Source organism: Aquarana catesbeiana, linkage group LG03, assembly GCF_042186555.1.
Source record: "Aquarana catesbeiana isolate 2022-GZ linkage group LG03, ASM4218655v1, whole genome shotgun sequence".
Lineage (NCBI taxonomy): Eukaryota > Metazoa > Chordata > Amphibia > Anura > Ranidae > Aquarana > Aquarana catesbeiana.
In genome coordinates this window covers 126,817,073-126,838,927 of record NC_133326.1, presented here as the reverse complement: position 1 = coordinate 126,838,927, position 21,855 = coordinate 126,817,073, and the positions used below count along the sequence as shown (strand labels likewise).

At 41.4% G+C, this 21,855-nt stretch overlaps 1 protein-coding gene across 4 annotated transcripts in view; it reads right to left on the bottom strand.

Moving 5' to 3' along the window:
* KTI12 (KTI12 chromatin associated homolog) overlaps window positions 1–21,855 on the bottom strand; it is an 83,656-nt gene that overhangs the window by 680 nt on the left and 61,121 nt on the right. For all 4 annotated transcript variants that reach the window (XM_073619188.1, XM_073619191.1, XM_073619190.1 and 1 more), the window contains exons 7-9: window positions 4,166–4,325; window positions 3,061–3,123; window positions 221–289 (exon numbers count right to left, since the gene is read on the bottom strand). In XM_073619188.1, the coding sequence (XP_073475289.1) occupies window positions 221–289; window positions 3,061–3,123; window positions 4,166–4,325 (292 nt within the window). The remainder of the gene's footprint in view (window positions 1–220; window positions 290–3,060; window positions 3,124–4,165; window positions 4,326–21,855) is intronic.

Here is a 21,855-nt window from a genome sequence, read left to right as displayed (position 1 = left end):
CATCACTGGAGTGTGGAGAGGGTGATTGCACAAAATTGCACAAAAAGTTGAACAGGTGGGGAGTGGGGCTGTAGATTGTTAGAAAAAAAATGCAAGTCTATAGGGCTATAAGAACTGCACAAGGTAAGGCATAAGGGGGGATCATGGTATTACATGTAAACAGAACATAATATATAGTGCTGTTTCTAAAACGTGCTGGCATTGATATTTTAAAGGATATTTTCTCACTTGCTCCTGGCACCGTGATGATGTCTCCTGGAACACTTATCTTCTGAGCATTTAATATAGCCTAGGGACACAGATATGGTTATAATGGTATTGCATCAGTTAACACTATACTTTAGCCAAATAGGTAAAGTGGTATTATACCTGAACACCAAAATTATACTGCAGCTTACCAATCCTGCATTCATTTTACATGTTTTAGGTTTTTTTTCCTTAATTTTCTTCTGGTGATTCGACCAGTTACACCCTTCTTGCCTTAGGTCAGCCATACCACGGGTTGCAGGAAAGAAATTTGCTTGATTCCCCATCAGAGTGTTGATGCGGGAATCCTTCCTGCCGAGCCATTGTCTTCTCCCATTGGGGGAGGGCAGTATTATTGCTAGTGGCTATAGCAGTTAAAACCAAGCATGCTGGTTGTACATGTGATTGAGCGATCAACTTGGTACAGTCCGCCTGCCCATACACGGTTCGAATGTCGGCTGGTTCGACAGGCTCAAACTCGCTCACTCATGTATTTATGGACCTTGCTTTGGGCACTGGTGTGCAGTTATGTTGGAACAGGAAGGGGCCATTCCAAAACTGTTCCCACAAAGTTGGGAGCATGAAATTGTCCAAAATGTCTTGGTATGCTGACACCTTAAGAGTTCCCTTCACTGGAACTAAGAGGCAAAGAGCAAACTCTGAAAAACAACCCCACACCATAATCCCCCCTCCACCTAATGATTTGAACCAGTGTACAAAGCAAGGTCCATAAAGACATGGATGAGTGAGTTTGGGGTGGAGGCACTTGACTGGTCTGCAAAGAGTCCTGACCTCAACCCAATAAAACACCTTTGGGATGAATTAGAGCAGAGACTACGAGCCAGGCCTTCTCTTCCACATCAGTGTCTGACCTCACAAATGCGCTTTTGGAAGAATGGTCAAACATTCCCATAGACACATTCCTAAACCTTGTGGACGCTCTTCCCAGAAAAGTTGAGGCTGTTATAACTGCAAAGGGTGAGCCAATGCAATATTGAACCCTACGGACTAAGACTGGGATGCCATTAAAGTTCATATGCGTGTAAAGGCAGGTGTCACAATACTTTTGACAATATAGTCATCCATGTATTTAATTTATTTGCCTAGGTGAGGTAGCATATATCACCCAAATAAGCCTTTTAAATAGTGAAACATGTCGGGATTGCTGCACCATGACAAGCAATTGTAACCAATTTGAAATGTGAACATCAAGCATGAAATGATCCAATGTTTTTTTAATATTTTTCCAGTCCCTTTTTGTCTCTTTTAACATACAATACACGAATACATTGGCTTTTATCATATGTTGTGACCCAAGTTATTTGGCACCTAAAAATTCCCAGCACATCTATAGAGCATTTCCTTGTATCCTGTCTAATATTTATTGGGAAGTGGTGCCCATGAGATCTTCTCTGATCAATTTATCTTGCAAAAGATAGGAGAGTTTTGATCTTCTTTAAAAGGAAGGAAAAAAATAGACTTACAGGCCGGATCACCAGGTGATAATAAAGGAGAATAAAAAGCAGAAAAAAAGAAAACGAATACAGCCAGCATATTTAAGAGCTGAGAAGCTGCAATAAGGTTTGGTTTCTGGGTTTTAAGTGGTAGTAAATCGCATTAAAAAAAAAAAATATATATAGGCACCGGGCAGTTTAAGTCATAATGTGCTAGTATGCATCACATACTAGCACAATATGATAGACTTACCTGAAAACAAAGTCCCCCAGCAGCCTGTCAACGCTGAAGGCACTTTTTCATCTTCACCCGGTCTTCGGTGATATGAAAAGCCGAGCCATCATGTCACTGTTTATGGCATGGCTCTGAAGGAATGGCGCAAGTATGCCACTCCTTCAGAGCGCATGACCCAGTGACGTCACTGGCTGCAAATATCTCCTAAAAGGTGCACATTTAGGAGATATTTAATGTACCTATAGGTACACCTTATTATAGGATTACCTACACGTAAAAATCATACATGGGAGGTTAACCGCACGTTAATACTGTTTTTAATACACAACTGAAATGTATACATGTAAGCGGTCTTATCAGTCAAAATAATTGTAATTCTTTTCAGCCTTTTTTTTTATAGTCCAAACACACCTGCAAGACGGCATAGCCATGTCAATGACCTACAGTTTAGTTAGGCAGCATAACTATCAATAACTTACCCTAAGTCTACTGACTGAAAAATGAGAAAATGATACAAGTCAAAAGCACATGGATAACGTACCTCCTGCAGCCATGTTAACAGTGCTAGACTGAGTGCTCTGTGCAAAGCAATAGAGCCCTGAATGTCTCAAAATACTGACCCTCACTTTCCCAGTCAGGGTGCTGTTGTGCAGGAGATTGTAGGAAGCTAATAAGAATTCTGGTACTAATATTAGCTGTATTTAAAGATATATATTGTTAATACCTACAAAACTGGATTTAATTGTGTTTATGTTGATGTGCTTTACACAGATCACAAATGCAAAACTGAAAAACCTGGTATTAATGATACAACAGCAGATGATTAGCAATGTAAACACACAAAATGCCCAGTGTTAAAACAATGTAGTTCTTTCCTCAAACTCTATAAAGCTGTAATGTGAAGATGGTCTGCTTACATGGAGAGCAGCCCCTTCACAGCAAACTACATGTGTTTTATTCTAATCTACATAAGCATATATTTTTCAAGATGATTTGTTCTGAACTGAAGACAGATCCAATCAGAGTGCACGTCAGAGTGAGACAACCAAATTGAGATTCTGATATAAGCATAGTCACCTTCAACATGTACATACAAACACATGCACTGCTATCTGACACACTTACAGTCACCACGTCCTGTGTCACCTTGTCTAACTCATGTAGGAAATTAGTGGAGGACAAAGGTTGCTGTTTCAGAAAAGATTATAAAAAAAAGAGAATACATTTAGAGAATACATCAAATCACATAGATTACATTTAAAATATATTTTAAAAAATGATCAGAAAAAAAAAAAAAAAAAAAAAAAAAACACAGCCTTTATTTTAGTGTATATGTTTACAATCTCTAAAATGTTCAATATAATTATTATTATATCCATTTACATAGCACTGAAATTCTGCAGCATTTAGCCACAGATCATAGAACATGTACATATCAGTCCATGTCCAAAAGACGTCTAAAGGTTAAAATAAATTTGTGCAGAGAAACATCGAGACTGCCAATGTCATCTTCTCCTTCAGAAAATGCTAGTTGCCTGGCCGTCATGTTGATCTAATAGCTTTTTAAATCTACAATCTGTATCAAGATTGCTTGTTCCACGTCAAAGGCTGTCAGGCAGTTTGGATTGTCCGAAGGAGGTTCACAAAGTTAGCCTCCAGGTTTCTCTACACTTGATTTGCCATTTTTTTGGAGCATGGATTTATATGTGATTAGTATAACAACTCTATCACATTCCTTCTCCATACATCTACCAGCCCTCATTTCCATGGGAGTCTTTTATTGGACAACACTCTGGGGTTGGTTTACTAAAACTGTAGAGTGCAAAATCTGGTGCAGTTTTGCATTGTAGCCAATCAACTTCTAAAATCAGCTTGTTCAATTAAGGTTTGACAAAAAAAAAAAAAAAAACCCTGGAAACCGATTGGTTTCTATGCAGAGCTGCCCCAGATTTTGCACTCTCAAATTTCAGAAAATAAACCCCTTAGTGGACAGGGGGTTGGCAGATAAGCAGAACTCGGGCCAAACCTTGAGAAATTGAAAGCCAACTAAGCAAATGGCAAGCACTCAACTCTCAAATGGGGAACCTTAAGTGGCTTTAACAGAAGGCATCACTTACCTGTAAATGACTGATCTGATTTTAATAACAGGTAAACATCAAGTTGCAAAATTATACGCATACCAAATCATATTATATGGACAAAGTAAAAGGAGCAGGGGTGTATTGCTTACAGTCTGTGTGGATTGGTTGGGTGGAGGGGCTTTTCTGTGGAAAATTGCATTGCAGATCTGTTCCAGCGGCAGTGCATCATCCTTCTGCACAGTAAAGAGGGGGCTATCCCATCGATTACGGGAATCGGGAGCCTCAAATCTCTGTACCAAGGCATCAAATCTGTCAGAAAATGCATTTATGAAATTAAGCTGTTCTACTGTGATTTCTAAAATGTTCTAGAACACCAAAGGGAGTGTCACACAGCTCAACAAATTTGTTAATTTTGTGTTTAAAAAAAACACGTGTTTAAACAGATAGTTTAACTTTTTCATACTGTTTGAAATTTTAACTTCATTAAAACCCAACTCTGTGCAAATAAAAAAAATATTCCTGGCATTGGGTCTGTGCTCGTTTATGCCTAAGGGGAAATAAAAAGACTTACCTGATCCTCCGCTTCTCCCTGCTCTACCAATCTAGGGTCCTGATGTCATTTAGACCAGATCAATGTCCATAGCTCTACTCTGGATGAGAGGACACAGAGGGCCAGTCCATTGTCGTATCGTGGGGGGGCACCTCCTGCCGGGGACCGGAGGATCAGGTAAGTAAAAGGATTTCTCCTCTCCCCTTCACAAACACATTAATTAACCCTTGCAGTCCCACTGCAAGGGATTATTTTTTATTTTCCTGGAGTTGGGCTTTAAAACAGAATAAGGTGAGGACTTATAAGGCAGATACAGATTTATGTAAAACAGTTGCTTTTGGTTCCAGGCTCTGGGATGGGATCTGATGCCAAAGCTTTTAGTGCCGTTGAGATTAGTTTAGGATTTTGGTTTTTGTATGCACAAGTTCAACGTGGAACTTCAGGAATTGCTACACTTAAAAATGTGCTAATTTAAAAGGGGTTAAGTCCAGAGAGGTGTATATCACCTCAAGGACTTATCTTTTTATTTATTATTCACATTTTTACTGAACGCAGGTACAGATTCCAATATACTACCATGAGATAGGAGAGATGGGCTCTGCACTTCCCGCCCGTTCATAGAATATTTAGTATTTTTTAATGGGTTCACATAATACAAAGCCTTCCATTATTGGCAAGAGGAGAGGAAAAGGGGGACAGACAGGGCAGCTGCAAATGACTCTGCAGCAGAATTGCCCACTTGAAGGTCCAACATCGAACTGCTAGAAGTATAGCGATGGTCATGCTCCAGGTGCTCAGTAAACGGCTATAATAAATTTTTTTTTAAAAAGATAGACCCACAAAGTGGCATATACCTCGCTGGATTTATTTCTTTATAAACCTGGGCATTTTTAAAAGTGCTACTATTCCTGGAGTTCTGTAAACCCTTACTATGGACACCTCTTACTTGCTCCCTCTTGGTCTGGAGCTTCATTACCAGTGTACAGAAGTGAAGTTTTTTTCTTAACAGGTAAAAGTTTATTAACTAAAACACAGAGTAGATACCAAGATGAAGTGAAGTTTAAAGCCAAAAAAAACGTAAAACTCCTGGCTGCTCTATAATTGTAATCTCAGCAGCAGTGAAAGGGTAGAGGGATAGATCATAGTAAATGCCATGTATTGCGGAGATGTACGGCATGTTTTTTTTTTTTTTTTGCCTGCCTGACATAAAATAAATCTTAGCAGTTTAAAGTATAAGTGTCAGGTTAAACGTGACACTAAATGATAACCTTATTCTACAAAAATTATCCACATGCATCCACTACTTAATGGCCCTGTAATCTTTTTTTCATGAAATTGCACTTTTCTATCTCCTTGCCAACCCCCCTTACTTCGATTTGTTTGGAAACAGCAGTGCAGGTTAGTTGTGGTCATGTGCACTGCTCTATGCAAACTACAAATTTCATAGTTTTCATCTCAGGAGTGAGTAGGATCACAGGAGCAATAAAATAAATAAAAAAAATAAAAAAATAAAAGATTTGGAAAGAGGCTAAGAGCTACAGAATGTACTTTTCTAAGAATGCATATTTGAATGGAATTTCTTTTTTTTAACCACTTGCCTACTGGGCACTTTTACCCTCTCCCTGACCAGGCCAAATTTTCAGCTTTCTTGTAGCCCAAACAAAATTTTTATCATTTTTTTCACAAAAATAGAGCTTTTGGTGGTATTTAATCACCACTGTTTTTTTTTTATTTCTTCTAAACGAAAAAACACCGAAAATTTAGAAAAAACAAAAACTTTCATAGTTTGTTATAAAAATTTGGAAACGGGTAATTTTTCTCCTTCACTGATGTGCGCTGATGAGGCTACACTGACAGGCGGCATTGGTAGGTGACACGGATGGGCACACATTGGCAGCACTGTTTGGACTGCACTGATAATCAGTGTACATGTCCCTTTTAGAGAAGCTGGTTATTGCCTCTCTTCTTCTCTGGACTGGACACAGCTGATCATGTGGTAAAAAGCCACTGATTGACTCTTTAACTCAATCTGTGAAAAGCAGTGTTCTCTGGACACTGATCACAAAGTGGCGCCCATGCCCAGCAGCAGGTGCGATCACAGGAGGCCGGCATATGACAGCCTCCCAAAACTAGCCGTCCGCACTGTAGCCATCATTCGGCTATAGCGCAGTCGGCAAGTGGTTAAACCATCGTTTAGTGTCACTGTTAGGGAAAGCTAAATATTTAAAGCAGTATTAAGCCCAAAAGCAAACATTATATTGCAGTTTACCAATTCTTAGATGTGTTGGCTACATTTGTTTTCGTTTTTAGCCTTTATTTCTTTTATTTTCATCTGGTGATCAGTAAGTCTATTATTTTTCAATGGCACAAGCTCTCCTGCAAATGCATCAAGTTAAAGCGAAACTGAAGTTCCACTGCAATGTCTCTTCTGCAAAAGTATGCACCTGCCTGTGTGCTTGCCGTATTCTCTGGCACTTAAACTGTGCAGCTCAGCTTTACAGTTCTTTCAGCTTTCATTGAAGACCTTTATAACAAAAGAAAAAACTATTTGCTGTAACTGCAATGTGAGCTGGAGTTTGGCTTTGATTTGTTAAGTGTATCTAAATCTGCTAGTACATATAACACTCACCTCCCCCCAAATTAACAATGTTGCTGTCTGCTTTGCCCCGTGTTCCTTCATCCAGAGTGGGGGCACTCTAAAGTAGGTGTGTTACTGGTCAGATCACCAGGTGAAAATAGAGGGAAAAGGTATATATATATATATATATATATATATATATTATATATATATATATATATATATATATATATATATATATATATATAGGGGGGGTGTTCATCTTACTAACTCCTCCCCTTTGAAACTGTTTCTATGGCAAAGAGTCAATGGCAGAAAATCTGAGGATAATGAGGATAATACTCAACAGCTTATAACTGGTAATGCTAAACTTTTGAGTGTAGAGTTGTTTCCGTAAGCCTAAACTGCCAACCGCATCCTGAATTTTACCAGCATTAACTAATTACAGCTCTACTACTTAGCAATGCAGGGATTTGGAAACCAGGAATAAACAACTTTGGCTCCTTCAACATTTCTAACACTGATCAAGGAAAATTAAATAATCCTTCCAAAGGACGTGTTAGCACTTAAATCATCCTGACACCATGCTCGATACGTTATTTCTATTACTACACTGTAATATATCATAAAATAGTTCAACTCACCACAATGCAAAATCAGTGGGAACCCTAAGCTTGTCACCTGCCACCAGATGCACTGTGCCCTGCCGCCAGATGTAACGTGCCACTTGCTACCGTCGCCTGCCAACAGATGCAGTGCGTCACAACCTCCGCCTCCCATCAGATGCAGCGTGTCACTTGCTACCGTTGCCTGCCAACAGATGCAGTGCGTCACTTGCCACCAGATGCAACATGTCACTTGCCACCTTCGCTTGCCACCAGATGCAACGTGTCACTTGCCATCTTCGCCTGCCACCAGATGCAGCGTGTCACTTGGAGAGATGGGTTTGCTTTAAGAGCATATTAAATAAGGGCATTAGCCAGTGCATCCCTTTGGGTAATAAATTTAAAAGGGCGAACAAAAGTCCTGGGTGGCTAAGATAGAACACGAAAGATACATAACGGAGGAGAGCAAAAAAAATCCCAAGAAATTCTTTACGTATGTAAGCAGTAAAAAAAAGGGAGGACAGACCATATTAGCCCCACAAACAATGAGGAAGGACATCTGTTCACAAAGGATGGGGAGATGGCGAAGGTAATGAATTTATTCTTCTCCTCAGTCTTCACAAGGGAATCGGGGGGCTTCAGTAACCAAAACTACAGTGTTTATCCTCGTGACACAACACAGGAAGCACCCTTATGGCTAACAGAGGACAGAATTAGAATTATACTTGGGAAACCTATCAAAAAAATCACTGGGACAGGATGGCTTGCACCCGAGGGTACTTAGGGAACTCAGTCAAGTAATTGCCAGACCATTGTTCCTAGTTTTTACTGACCGTCTACTGACTGGAATGGTACCAGCGGATTGGAGAAAAGCCAATGTAGCACCAATAGTTTAAAAGGGCCCAAAATACATCCCTGGAATTTACAGACCAGTTAGGCAAAGAATTGTTCTTGCCAAACCAATCTATTAACCTTCTATGAGGAGGTGAGTTGCCATCTAGATAAAGGAAGGCCCGTAGACGTGGCGTATCTGGATTTTGCAAAAGCATTTGACACAGTTCCCCATAAACGTTTACTGTACAAAATAAGGTCCCTTGGTATGGACAATAGGGTGAGTACATGGATTGAAAACTGGCTACAAGGGCGAGTTCAGAGGGTGGTGATAAATGGGGAATACTCTGAATGGTCAGGGGTTGGTAGTGGGGTCCCACAGGGTTCTGTGCTGGGACCAATCCTATTTAATTTGTTCATAAACGACCTGGAGGATGGGGTAAACAGTTCAATCTCTGTATTTGCGGACGATACTAAGCTAAGCAGGGCAATAACTTCTCCACAGGATGTGGAAACCTTGCAAGAAGATCTGAACAAATTAATGAGGTGGGCAACTACATGGCAAATGAGGTTTAGGGTAGAAAAAATGTAAAAAAAATGCATTTGGGTGGCAAAAATATGAATGCAATCTATACACTGGGGGGGGGGGGGGACCTCTGGGGGGAATCTAGGATGGAAAAGGACCTGGGGGTCCTAGTAGAGGATAGGCTCAGCAATGGCATGCAATGCCAAGCTGCTGATAACAAAGCAAACAGAATATTGGCATGCATTAAAAAAGGGATTAAGACTCTGGTCCGGCCGCACCTGGGAGTATGCTGTAGCAATTCTGAGCACCAGTCCTTAGGAAGGATGTACTGGAAATAAAGCGAGCACAAAGAAGGGCAACAAAGCTAATAAAGGGTCTGGAGGTTATTGGTTATGAAGAAATTTTGTGAGCACCGAACTTATTCTATCTGGAGAAGAGACGCTTGAGAGGGGATATGATTTCAATTTACAAATACCATGCTGGTGACCCCACAATAGGGATAAAACTTTTTCGCGGAAGGGCATTTAACAAGACAAGTGGCCACTCATTAAAATTAGAAGAAAAGAGGTTTAACCTTAAACTACGTAGAGGGTTCTTTACTGTAAGAGCGGCAAGGATGTGGAATTCCCTTCCACAGGTGGTGGTCTCAGCGGGGAGCATCGATAGTTTCAAAAAACTATTAGATAAGCACCTGAACGACATCAACATACAGGGATATACAATGTAATACTGAGATATACAGGCAATTACACACATAAGTTGGACTTGATGGACTTGTCTTTTTTCAACCTCACCTACTATGTAACTTGCCAATTTCGCTTGTCACCAGATGCAACAAGTCAGTTGCTACCATTGCCTGCTGCCAGATGCAACGTGTCACTTGCCAACTTCCCCTGCCACCAGATGCATGTCACTTGCCAACTTCCCCTGCCACCAGATGCATGTCACTTGCCACCGTCACCTGCCACTTGCCACCAGATGCAGAGTGTCACTTGCCACCAGATGCAGAGTCTCTTGCCACCGTCGTCTGCTGCTGGATGCAGCGTGTCACTTGCCACCGTCTCCTTCTGCCAGATGCAGCGTGTCACTTGCCACCGTCGCCTGCTGCCACATGCAGCGTGTCACTTGCCACCATCACCTGCCAGATGCAATGTGTCACTTGCCACCGTCACCTGCCAGATGCAACGTGTCACTTGCCACTGTCACCTGCCGCCAGATGCAACGTGTCACTTGCCACCGTCACATGCCGCCAGATGCAACGTGTCACTTGCCAATGTCACATGCCGCCAGATGCAGAGTGTCACCTACCGCTGTCACCCGCTGCAACATGTCACCTACCACTAGAGCTACACAATTAATCGTGAAGAATCTTTACCATTATTTTTTTCCACATTGCAATCTTGAAAAAAGTATTTCCTGATTCTCTCTGCTCAGATAGAGCCAACAGCTGTCAAAAGAAAGGAAAAAAAAAAAAAAAAAACAGGCAGTCTGCCAAGAATAACAACATTCTTTAGCAGTGGAACTTAAGCAGAAACATTGCAACAATTTGTCCTTTAGATCAAAGGAATATACTTTGGTGTGAAAATAAGGGAAGTTTAACCACTTAAACACTACACCTTTTTTCTGACATTTGTTGGTTTCAAGTTAAAATCATTTTTTTTTTGCTAGAAAATTACTTAGAACCCCCAAACATTATATATATATATTTTTTTTTTAGTAGAGACCCTAGAGAATAAAATGGTGGCTGTTGCAATATTTTTTGTCACACTTTTTTTTTTTTTTTCTGCACAAATACAAACTAACCAGTACTAGTTAGCCCAATTTTTTTGTATAATGTGAAAGATTTTATGCCGCGAGAATCGTGATCTTTTTATTCTAAGCAAAAAAAATTGTGATTCTCATTTTGGCCAGATTCGTGCAACTCTACCTACCACTGTAACCCACTGCCAGATGCAACATGTCACTTTCCACCGCCACCTGCTGCCAGATGCAACGTGTCACTTACCACCTTTGCTTGCCACCAGATGCAGCGTGTCACTTGCTACCGTCGCCTGCCACCAGATGCAACATGTCACTTGCTATTAATGCCTGCTGCCAGATGCAACGTGTTACTTGCCAACGTCCCTTGCCACCAGATGCAGCGTGTCACTTGCCACCATCACCTGCCATCAGATGCAGCGTATTACTTGCCACCAGACGCAATGTGCTACTTGCCACCGGCGCCTGCTGCCAGATGCAGCATGTCACTTGCCACCGTCACCAGCCAGACGCAGTGTGTTACTTGCCACTGTCATCTGCCGCTAGATGCAACATGTCACTTACCACCGCCACCTGCTGCCAGATGCAATGTGTCACTTGCCACTTTTGCTTGCGTGTCACTTGCCACATTCACTTGCCACCAGATTCAACGTGTCACTTGCCACATTCGCTTGCCATCAGATGCAACATGTCACTTGCTAACATCCCCTGCCACCAGATGCAGCATGTCACTTGCCACCTTCACTTGCCACCACATGCAACATGTCACTTGCTACCATTGCCTGCCACCAGATGCAACGTGTGACTTACCACTGTCACCTGCTGCAAGATGCAACAGGTCACTTACCACCGTCACTTACCAGATGCAAGGTTTCACTTGCCACCGTCGCCTGCCGCCAGATGCAACATGTCACTTGCCACCATCACCTGCCGCCAGATGCAACATGTCACTTGCCACCTTCACCTGCCGCCAGATGCAACATGTCACTTGCCACCATCACCTGCTGCCAGATGCAACATGTCACTTGCCACAGTCACCTGCTGCCAGATGCAACAGGTCACCTACCACTGTCACTTACCGTCAGACGCAACATGTCACTTACCACCTTCCAGCAAAGCCACCCCTCTTCAAGGTTGAATGAGGTATAGCATCAATAAATCCACTTCCTGTCTGCCTAGGCTGTCAATGACACACCTCCCGAGGGTGCATAATCCTGCAGCCTGAGTTCAAAGAGCAATGATGCAAAAATCACAGCTCGTACATGATGACAACAGTGTCACCTATAAAGTAATAAATTTCATATACATATCAGCCTTTCTCAACTTTACATTTTTGACTTTAGGGAATCCCTGCTAATAATTATTATATCTACAGTTCACAGTACATTAGTGTGATGGTCAGTGTGAAGAATTACCCTTACATTTGTGGTCAATGGGAAGAATGCCCCTCCCAAAGCCTGGTATACACTACATTTTGCTGTGCTAACACAAGTGATGATTGGCAGCAATCTCTTCTGCTGTGTTCTGACAGAGGGACCGCCCCCTGCCACAATACACTGGTCAGCACTCGCAATAATTGGCTATGACTGGATGCCGATTGGATGCCGGTCAGATGTTGGTTTTCCAGCATACTTGTTCGACAGAAGCTGGTCGTGAGATTAGCTTCTGTCGATCAGGCAGCTGTACACACAGGCACAAAATCAGCCAGTTCCTACTGTGTCGACTGATATGAGGCCAGTGTGTACCCCATCTCCTTACAGATAGTTAAAAAGAGCATTGGTGTCAGTGGTTCGTCATTTGTGAGGGAGAAATCACTTGTTGCTCAAGGAACCCCCTAGCAACTTTGAAACCCTGAATGAATGAAACACGATATAAGCAAAAGTGTTGACACAAGTTTCAACAATAATTTTTAAAAAGTCCCCAGTATATAAAACATAATTTAATCTAGTACTTATAAATAGTACCTAGAGCCTGGTGTCACAGATCCCTTTTATTAATAACATTGCTAATTAGAGCTTTGATTCAGCCAGAAATGTTACGTTGTCCCTTATAAAAATTATGAGCCCAATGATTTTACATATTATCTAGCTTCTATATTCTGTCATCAAGCAAACTGTAGAAACCCTGAGTAACAAAGGAACAAAAAGATGAAAGAGGAAGTAAGGAATTGTAGAGGAGAGATAGATTGAGTAAGAGGAGAAGAAAGATCACACCATCTGCCGTTAGCAACTCGTCAAGACCCTAAGGTGTATCAGTACTAGTGTTGAAGCATGCATGTGTGGCACTTATTCAGAACCATAATACACTCCCCTATAGCGTTATGAATCCTCACAGTTAGTTTTTCTATAGTTTAAACTTTTTTAATTTGGTTGAATAAATCATGTATAACAGGGCATGGGGGAATATCTGCTTCCATTTGGTAATAGTTCAGTAAAGTGTCGTAAGAACATGTGAAAGAAGCTCTCATTTTTTTTCTCTACTCTGGGAAAAAGCTTGTCAAAGAGAGAGAAGTTAAACCTGGGAGGGGACTTTGCCTTTTTTTTCCCCTAGTGTTCAATTACCTGAAGGTGCCAGCAGAACCCTATTGTTAGGCTCCGTTCACATCTTGATATATCGGGCAACAACCGTGGCAAAATCGTGCAAACAGAATCGTGGGGCGCCTGTCTTCCAAAAGAAGCTCTTGTACTTAGGGTGTCAGGCGTCCCGCAATTCTGTTTGCACGATTTTACTGCGATTGTCGACCGACAAATCGCGGGAAAATCGTGGCGCGTTTGGATTGCAATCGAAAGGAACAGGGAACGCATAGGAGTCCCGCAATTTGCTGCTATTTCGAATCGCGGCAGAATCGCTGCAATTCCACCCCCGATTCGGAACAGGGAGATGTGAACAGAGCCTAATAGATATGAAGATGCTTGGTGTACCATGATGTAGTATAATCGAATTGTTAAAAAGTGCACAAGTGGGAAAGTACTGAATTTATGGAAACCTATTTTTCAACCTGAAAAGGATATGTGTGCATCCTTTGCCAATTTCTTTCTTCACATCTGTCTGCAAAAATACCCACACTGTTGTACATACCATAGAGAACTTTCTCTATGCAAAAGTTCAGTCTCCAAACTCAGTAGCACCCTTCCAAGGGGATATCAAGAGGCGAAGAAAAGTAGTTTTGTGTCCTACTTTTCAACACTTCTGATAATGCCCAGTGGCTTTAGGGGAGAGAATGCATTATTTATTACATACTAATGTCCTCTATGCATTGCCTGTTTTATATCTCTGTCCTGGTTTTTTTTTATGGGTAAAAATACACATAAAATATAAAAGGTCTTGATAAAATGCTTAAAAAGACTACAAATGCAAGACTGGAGCATTGCTTATGGCAACCAAGCCTCACAAGGGTAAAAAAGAAAGTTCTAATTAGTGCTTCCAAATGTCAGATGTTGCAAAACCTTTCTATGGCAGATTTCCAATTGTGTCTATTTTATGAAGAAAGAAGAATAAACATTTCACCGTGTGTACTGCTTCCAATCAGCAACCAAGTCCGGTATCAGACTGATGCAAGTCCCAGCAATTCCAGCAATGTTGGGTAGATCTGTCAACTGTCATTCTTATGAAATATCTGCCCTTAGCCAAAGCAACGTTAGAGCTGCCTGACTCTAGTCATGGAGGGCATGTACATACAGGCTATGACAATGAGGCACACATTTAATTTGCTTAGTGAACGATGTCTAACATTGCCAAATTCTTTAAAAACGTAATCCGAATGGTCAAAGATTGGGCTGGACAAGCACCAATCTGGATAAAATATTAATATCTTGTTCATGAAACACTGTGCAGCATAATATTGTAAAAGGTGCTTTCACAATAAATCCTACAGATTGTATTGTGAAATCTGCTTCAATTCCATTATATATTTCATTTCTTTCACTTAGTTTTCTAAGATTTAAATAGTGGATTACCATTTAAGAAATGGTTATTCCCAGGTGAAATGTATTACATCCCACTTGTGCCTGGATAAGTCATACATACTAAAATATTCCTGCATCTGCTTACCTAAAGGAGCGATTAGACTAAATACATACACGCTGCCATTCATAGTCATAGCTGTGCATTACTGGAGAACTTGAAAAATACATAGACTTGCTAATCAATGTACCTGAATTAGGGGTAGCATCAGCAACTGAAATGATTACTTCAGACTTTTTTATACACATAGCTCTATTACATTCTGGAAACAAGTATGTTAACATAATTGCATTAAATATTAACTAAACGAAAAAGTAAATTAATTGTTTTCGAAACAGCTTTTTTCCAAGCAAAAACGACTTGGTATTCTTATTGCCTCGAACTAATCTCTAAACATCTGAAAATCTTTCTTCCTCATCTGCAATTCAACGAGTTTCTTGTTGAAATAAAAGACATACAAGAATTCTAGCAGCCGTTGATGGCAGCTTTGAACTAACCAATTCAGAAATCTGTACAACCCCCCAGAGAGAGGCTTATGAAACGCCGCATTTTAAAACGGCTTCTAATGAATTATTCTCTGTTTGCCTCCAAGGCAAAATTATTAATTTTATTCTTTCCTTGTCAGTCTTGAAAAACAAATGAAGAGACTGCAGGCCAGAGAAGGGAACATTCCTGTAAATTCCAATGATAAGTATATTCAAAACAATAGTTTAAAATATTGTTGCTCTGAAAACAACATGATTATTAATAGGCAGACAAAGGTTTAAATTCCTAATACAACTTGTATTGTAATAAATGACTTTATGAGGCAGCCCCAGAGAACCATTTAAACCAACTTGAAGTAAACCGACTTCATGTGGAGAGCACAACGAAAAAGTTGACATCCTTGGCCATTTCATCCCCTCTAACAAAGTGATCAGTACTATGGGACATCAATGGTGATCTGGGCAAAAGCTGATAATTACATGGAAACATCTTCTCCCAATGATCTGCTGAGTGACACTGCTCAAATTTTCACTCCAAGCTCTAAGAGAGTTATAAGTAACAACTTGGACAGAATGTGGAAGGTTTAGAACCCCAGTCAAGTTTTTACTGCTGAACAAGAAATAAGGAAAACCACTGGGAAACAGGAAAATAAATGTTATAAATGATATTATATATCAGGAACTCATGCCTTCATAAATCAACTTTCAGGTCAAAAAGGCCTATGTTACACCGCTAGTAAATATACATAAATAAAAAAGTACTGCCCTTTATTCATGTCCAAAATTGTACAAAGTGTAATTAAACAATCATACTCACTAGGTGGCTGCAGCATCGATTCAATGTTGCATCTGTCCCATGCTGGCTCTGCAGTGAGAGCTGAGCGATCAAACACCAATGATTACTCAGTTCTCCCCCTCTGCTCTGAGCAGAGAGCACTGTCAGTCACTGATTCTGCATTCCCCTCCAGCACTCACTGGAGTGATGGGCTGTGGAGGAGGTGGGAGGAGGGGCTAGCTCAGGCTCTTGGTGGATCTCAGATTCTGAACCATATGGTCAAAATCTTTCCCCAACTTGGACCAGCTGAGCGACGTCAGCTGACAGTTTGTGTGCTGTGCAAAGAGGAGTGTGTCCCTTCCCTCCAATCAGCCCTCAGAGCTTTTGTACAGTGTGCAACTGCAGCTCCTGCCGCCTGGTTTGTAAGACTGAAAAGTCCTTTTCATCTCTGGGTTTTACAGGGATGTGCAGGACAAATTGTTGTAGATAAACAGGTATAACTTATGTAGGAGGATTTTTTTTCGTCTCTGTGTATCACCTGAGGCTAGTAACTTCACTGGATATAGGTAAGGGGTTACATAGTCTGGCTGAAAAAAAAAAAAAGTCCATTCAGTTCAATCACTTTAAACCACAAACTACATCACCAAAAATAGAGTAATATGTATATAACATTGCAACGGCCTGCTCTCATATGTAGCAAATATTGTAACCACCTTTATGGTGTATCTTTGTAAACTTAAGGGTCCATTCACACCAGCAGCATGCACTACTGCAATGCTGCTGGTGTGCACTGAATGGCTCCTGTGCCGATGCACTGAAAACAGTGCATCGCACTGTTAAATTTTCTTTGTGAGAACTTTTTTAATATGTCAGAGAGTCATTTTATCGGATTGCATCAGATCACACTGTGCTGGAAAAAAAGAAAAAGAAAAAAAAAGTTCTGCATGCAGTACTTTTTTTTGGTGCCTACTAGGGTCAGAGGGCTGATTGAAAAAAATGTTAAGATTTCCCCATCCACACATGCGAGGTGGTGGTGGTCGGGGGAATCTTCCCCGCTGTGCCACTGTATTAGGACAGTGAGACTCCTGTCAGAATACACTGATCGGCTGCTGCAGGTTGGCTGATCAACAAAAGTTTTCCAACAGTCCCATTTAAAGCGGAGCGCCGCCGAAAAAATTTTTTTTTAAAGTCAGCAGCTACAAATACTGCAGCTGCTGACTTTTAAAACATGGACACTTACCTGTCCAGGGCGCCCGCGATGCCGGCACCCAAGGCCGAAGCGTCTCTCCGTCCTCGGGTGCTGCCGCCTCCATCTTCGGTAAGGGAATCAGGAAGTGAAGCCGTGCGGCTTCACTTCCCGGTTCCCTACTGCGCATGCGCGAGTCGCGCTGCGCAATACGAATTCTCCCTGCTGCCTCTGGGACCCGTGTGTTTCCCAGCAGGCAGCGGGGAGGGAGCAGGAGGTGGCGTAAATAACCGCAGATTCTGCGGCTATCTACGCCGGAAGTGGGTACAGATACCTGTAATATACAGGTATCTGTACCCCCCTCCCCCCTGAAAGGTGCCAACTGTGTCACCGGAGGGGGGGAGGAATCTGATGAGTGGAAGTTCCACTTTTGGGTGGAACTCCACTTTAATAGAAATCGATCATCAGATCGACTTTTGTCGAACAGAGACGGCCATGGATAAATCGAAATGCCAAAACTATCTGGGACCTTGAAGGTGCTTTTTTTTTTTTTTTTTTAAGGTTTTGAATTTGTACAAAATTCATTAAAATACAGATACGAAGTAAAAATGGATCCCATATATTCCATAGTTAGGTTGCAAGAAAAAAAAAAAAAAAAAAAAAACAATAAACCACAAGCCTATCTAGTTTAACCAATAGAAAAACAGAACAAACAACCTGAAAACCTTCATATATAGGACCCTATACCCACAATTGATCCAGAGGAAGGCAAAAAAAAAAAGCGCTTCTCTAGAGCATGGTCTAATGCTCTAAAAATAAATTCCTTCCTAAATCCCCCAGAAGGCAAATCGAATATTACCTGGATTAACCATCCCTGGTAATTATTACCAATAAATGGTAATATTTAGTTATGCTTTGTTTGTTTAGGAATGCATCAAGCCATTTTTTTTAAACACAATGTACTAACCTGGCCAGAACTAATTCTTGAGTGAGCCTACGTATCAAGTTATAGACAATTCCTTAATCTCTCAGCTATTTGATTGTGATTGGCGTAACAGTTGAATAAATTGTGAACACACTTTAATACCTTCTTGGACTATGACTTAATATATGAAGAACTACCAGTCATTCATGCTTGGCATCCAACTCAAAAATGTCTCCAGTAGCCAACACTGAGAATGGAACAGGAAGAATGCCGGATATATTTCTGCATATAAGCGGAGCAACCTGACTGCTAGGTACATGAACAAAAACCTTGCCTTAGGCAACTCTCGAAATGTAAAAAGTTCCCGTGGATAAAAAAAAAAAAAAAAAAAAAAAGAGAGAGAAAAAAAAAAAGAGAAAATAGAAGACAAGAGAGGGGGGTGAGGGAAAAAAAAAAGGTAGGGGATGCTATTGAGTGGAGGGCGTCCACCTCATATCCGAAAGCTTGAGTATAGTTATAACTGAATCATTGTTCCTCAAGCGTCCGTCCAATAGAAAGCTGACGAGTAAAGAAAGTCTGTCAAATAGAACCAGGTTTTACGACATTGTTCTTCAGTGGCATTAGCGGAAGCTACAGTCCCTTCCATAAGCTGGGTTTCCTTAATTTTACGGAACCAAAGGCTAATTGATGGGGCAGTGGTTTATTTCCATAATCTGGGGATACAGGCCTTTACAGAATTCTTTTTAAAGGATAAGTTCACCTTTTAGAACATGTAACACTCATATTTAGGGTATAACATGTTCCAGTACCCCCTGACTTGTGACAGCAGGTGGGGATTCCTCTGCCCTGATGCCACTCTCATATTTCCAATTGGTTCAACTCATCATTCATTTCACGTGGATCTGTGAATAAAATTACAAGTCCTGTCTTCTACAGCGGAATACGACTTGTAGTTTTCAACTGACTATGAGTGTGCTGATTAGTGTGCTCGTAGTAAATTCACACGTTCTAACTGAAAGACTGCATCAAGGTAAGGTCAGAAAGCAGAGAGTGTGCAGGAGTCTGACATTGAACCTGCGATTGTGGGTGCAATACATTGCAGGCTCCGGTCATAAAAAATAATAAATGCACACATTTTTTTCATTTTTTTCCTGCAAAAATATCTACATTTATCATCTTTTCTGTAAAAGGTGAACTTAGCCCTTTTTTTTCTTTTCTTTTTTTTTTTTTTTTATTCCACTTCAGTGAACAATAGTTAGAGGGCTAAATCAGCTCGATGTTCATTAACTGTCGCCTTCTCAGATTCACATCATAGTGGATTATGCATTTCCTCATTTCCTTTTATGTCATCACAATAAAAGACTTTATTACATAACTTTACCAGCAAGTCCTTTGTTTCTCCGACCTCCTAAGCCCAGCTGTAGCTATGCTAAGGCCCGATATCAGGTGAAGCTTATCTTATTCTGAGCCAGTTTGGAGAAAAAAGGAACGAGTGAAAGGAAAAAGAGAAACAGGAAAGAATAAGAAAAGAAGGGTATATAAAAGCAGACTTATGGGCTCCCCATGCCCGTCGTCTACTGACTTAGCCGGAGTTATACAAAAAAATTACCTGTTCCCAAATCCCCCCCCCCCCCAACCCTCCCCCAATGTTTAACATGTGCCCATCTAGATTATTTGTTTGGCTAAAAATATACATATCGAAACCACCTCACTATAGCACTCATTGCCATCAAGGGTTCCAGTTACCCATATACCTATATTAAGCCCATCTCTTGGTCAACTCCGCGCCTTGCCCACTATTACGGACGCCTCATCTTCTCTGTCCATAGCTTCCACATACTTTCAAATTCCTGAAGGTTGCCCCTCTTTATATACTCCAATCTTTCCTACCCAGGGTTTCGTTAATTGTAGAGATCCAGTCTTTCACAGTAGGGGGGTCCTTTGATTGCCATCTTAGTGTTATCATCTTCCTGGCCTGAAACAGAGCCCGCGTAATGGCTAGCGTAATGCTCTGTCTCTCTCCCATCACTCTTCTATGCCCCAGAATACAGACTATGGCCTCCTTTGCCACTGTAGTGCCAAAAATATTTCCCAAACTCCCGGTCACCTCCTCCCAGTATCTGAACAACTTGGGGCACCTCCACAACATGTGGATGAGATCTCCCGTCCCCCGACATCTGGGACAATTGTCATTGGGCCTTCTCCCAAACTTAAAAAGTCTTTTAGGTGTATAATAGGCTCTATTTAACAGCAACAGATGTTAAAGCCGCTGTGAAGGGGATACAGAGACCTGAACTCCCAACTCCAAGGTTCTCGCCCATTGTTCCTGGGTCATTCCTCCTATATCCTCTTCCCATTTAGCCTTTAGCCCGTGGAGTATCCCCCCGCTGTTGTCTGATTTACTTAATTGATCATAAATTCTTGATATTACCCCTCTAGTAGGGGTTACCTGAATTATACTCTGAAATAGAGGCATCTCTTCCCATCTCGGAGTCTGGGCTTTAAATTGAGCTTTAAGGGCATGTTCTAGCTGGAAGTACAGAAAGAGAGAACTCCGTGGCAACTTAAATTCCCTGGCTAGTTCCGGAAATTTCTTTAACTTGGTGCCGTTATAGAGTTGACTTAGCCTTCTGATGCCAAGATTCTCCCAGTCTCTGAATGTGCCTATTTTAAGGACTTCCTGCAAGTTGCGATTGTTCCAAATAGGAGAGTAGACTGTTGGATCTTCATACCTCATCATTTTCTTGACTGTTTTCCAGAGTTTAGTTATCAGTTTAATTGTTGGGAATTCGTCATGGAACATGTCCGCCTCTAGAGCTTCAATTATTGTGTTATGTGGGGCACTTAACAATAGCAACTTGCCATTGGGGGTGCCTCCTTTCAGTATCCCACATCCCAATAACTGCTGCAACTGAGTTGAAAGAAAATAGCACTCAGGATGTGGAAGGGCAAGGCCCCCCTCCCGAGTGGGAAGCTGGAGCACTCGAAGACGAATCCTGGCTTGCTTCCCCTTCCATATCAATTCCCTAAAGAGGCTATCAATTCTTTTAAACCACCTCTTGCCAATCCAGACTGGAGAGTTGTGCAGAACATATAGCAATTGTGGCATCCATACCATTTTTATTAAATTACATCTTCCTGCAGCTGACAGAGGCAGGCGTCTCCAAATTCCTATTTTTTGTTTAAATTTTTTTAATAGAGGAGCAAGGTTTTTGCTGATATATAGGGTGGGGTCCTTCATCAGAACAATTCCCAGGTATTTCAGGGCTTCCACCATTACCATCTGGGGCATATCACATGCTATTAGCTCATTTATGGGGTCTATCGGCAAAAACTCGGATTTCTCCCAGTTTATCTCTAGGCCAGAGAAACTACCGAAGTCCTCCACTATCCTCATCGCACCCGGTAGTGAATTTCTCGAATCCCCCAGGAATAACAGGATGTCATCCGCATACAGCGCGATTTTTTCCTCGCCCGATTTTCTCTGGAAGCCAGTTATCGCACGGCTTTCCCTTATGGAGATGGCCAGGGGTTCCATCGCCAACGCAAACAGCAGAGGAGAGAGTGGGCACCCCTGCCTCGTCCCCCTTTCCAACTCAAACCAATCCGAAAATTCGTTATTAATTTTTAATCTTGCCTTGGGGCAGGTATATAGCA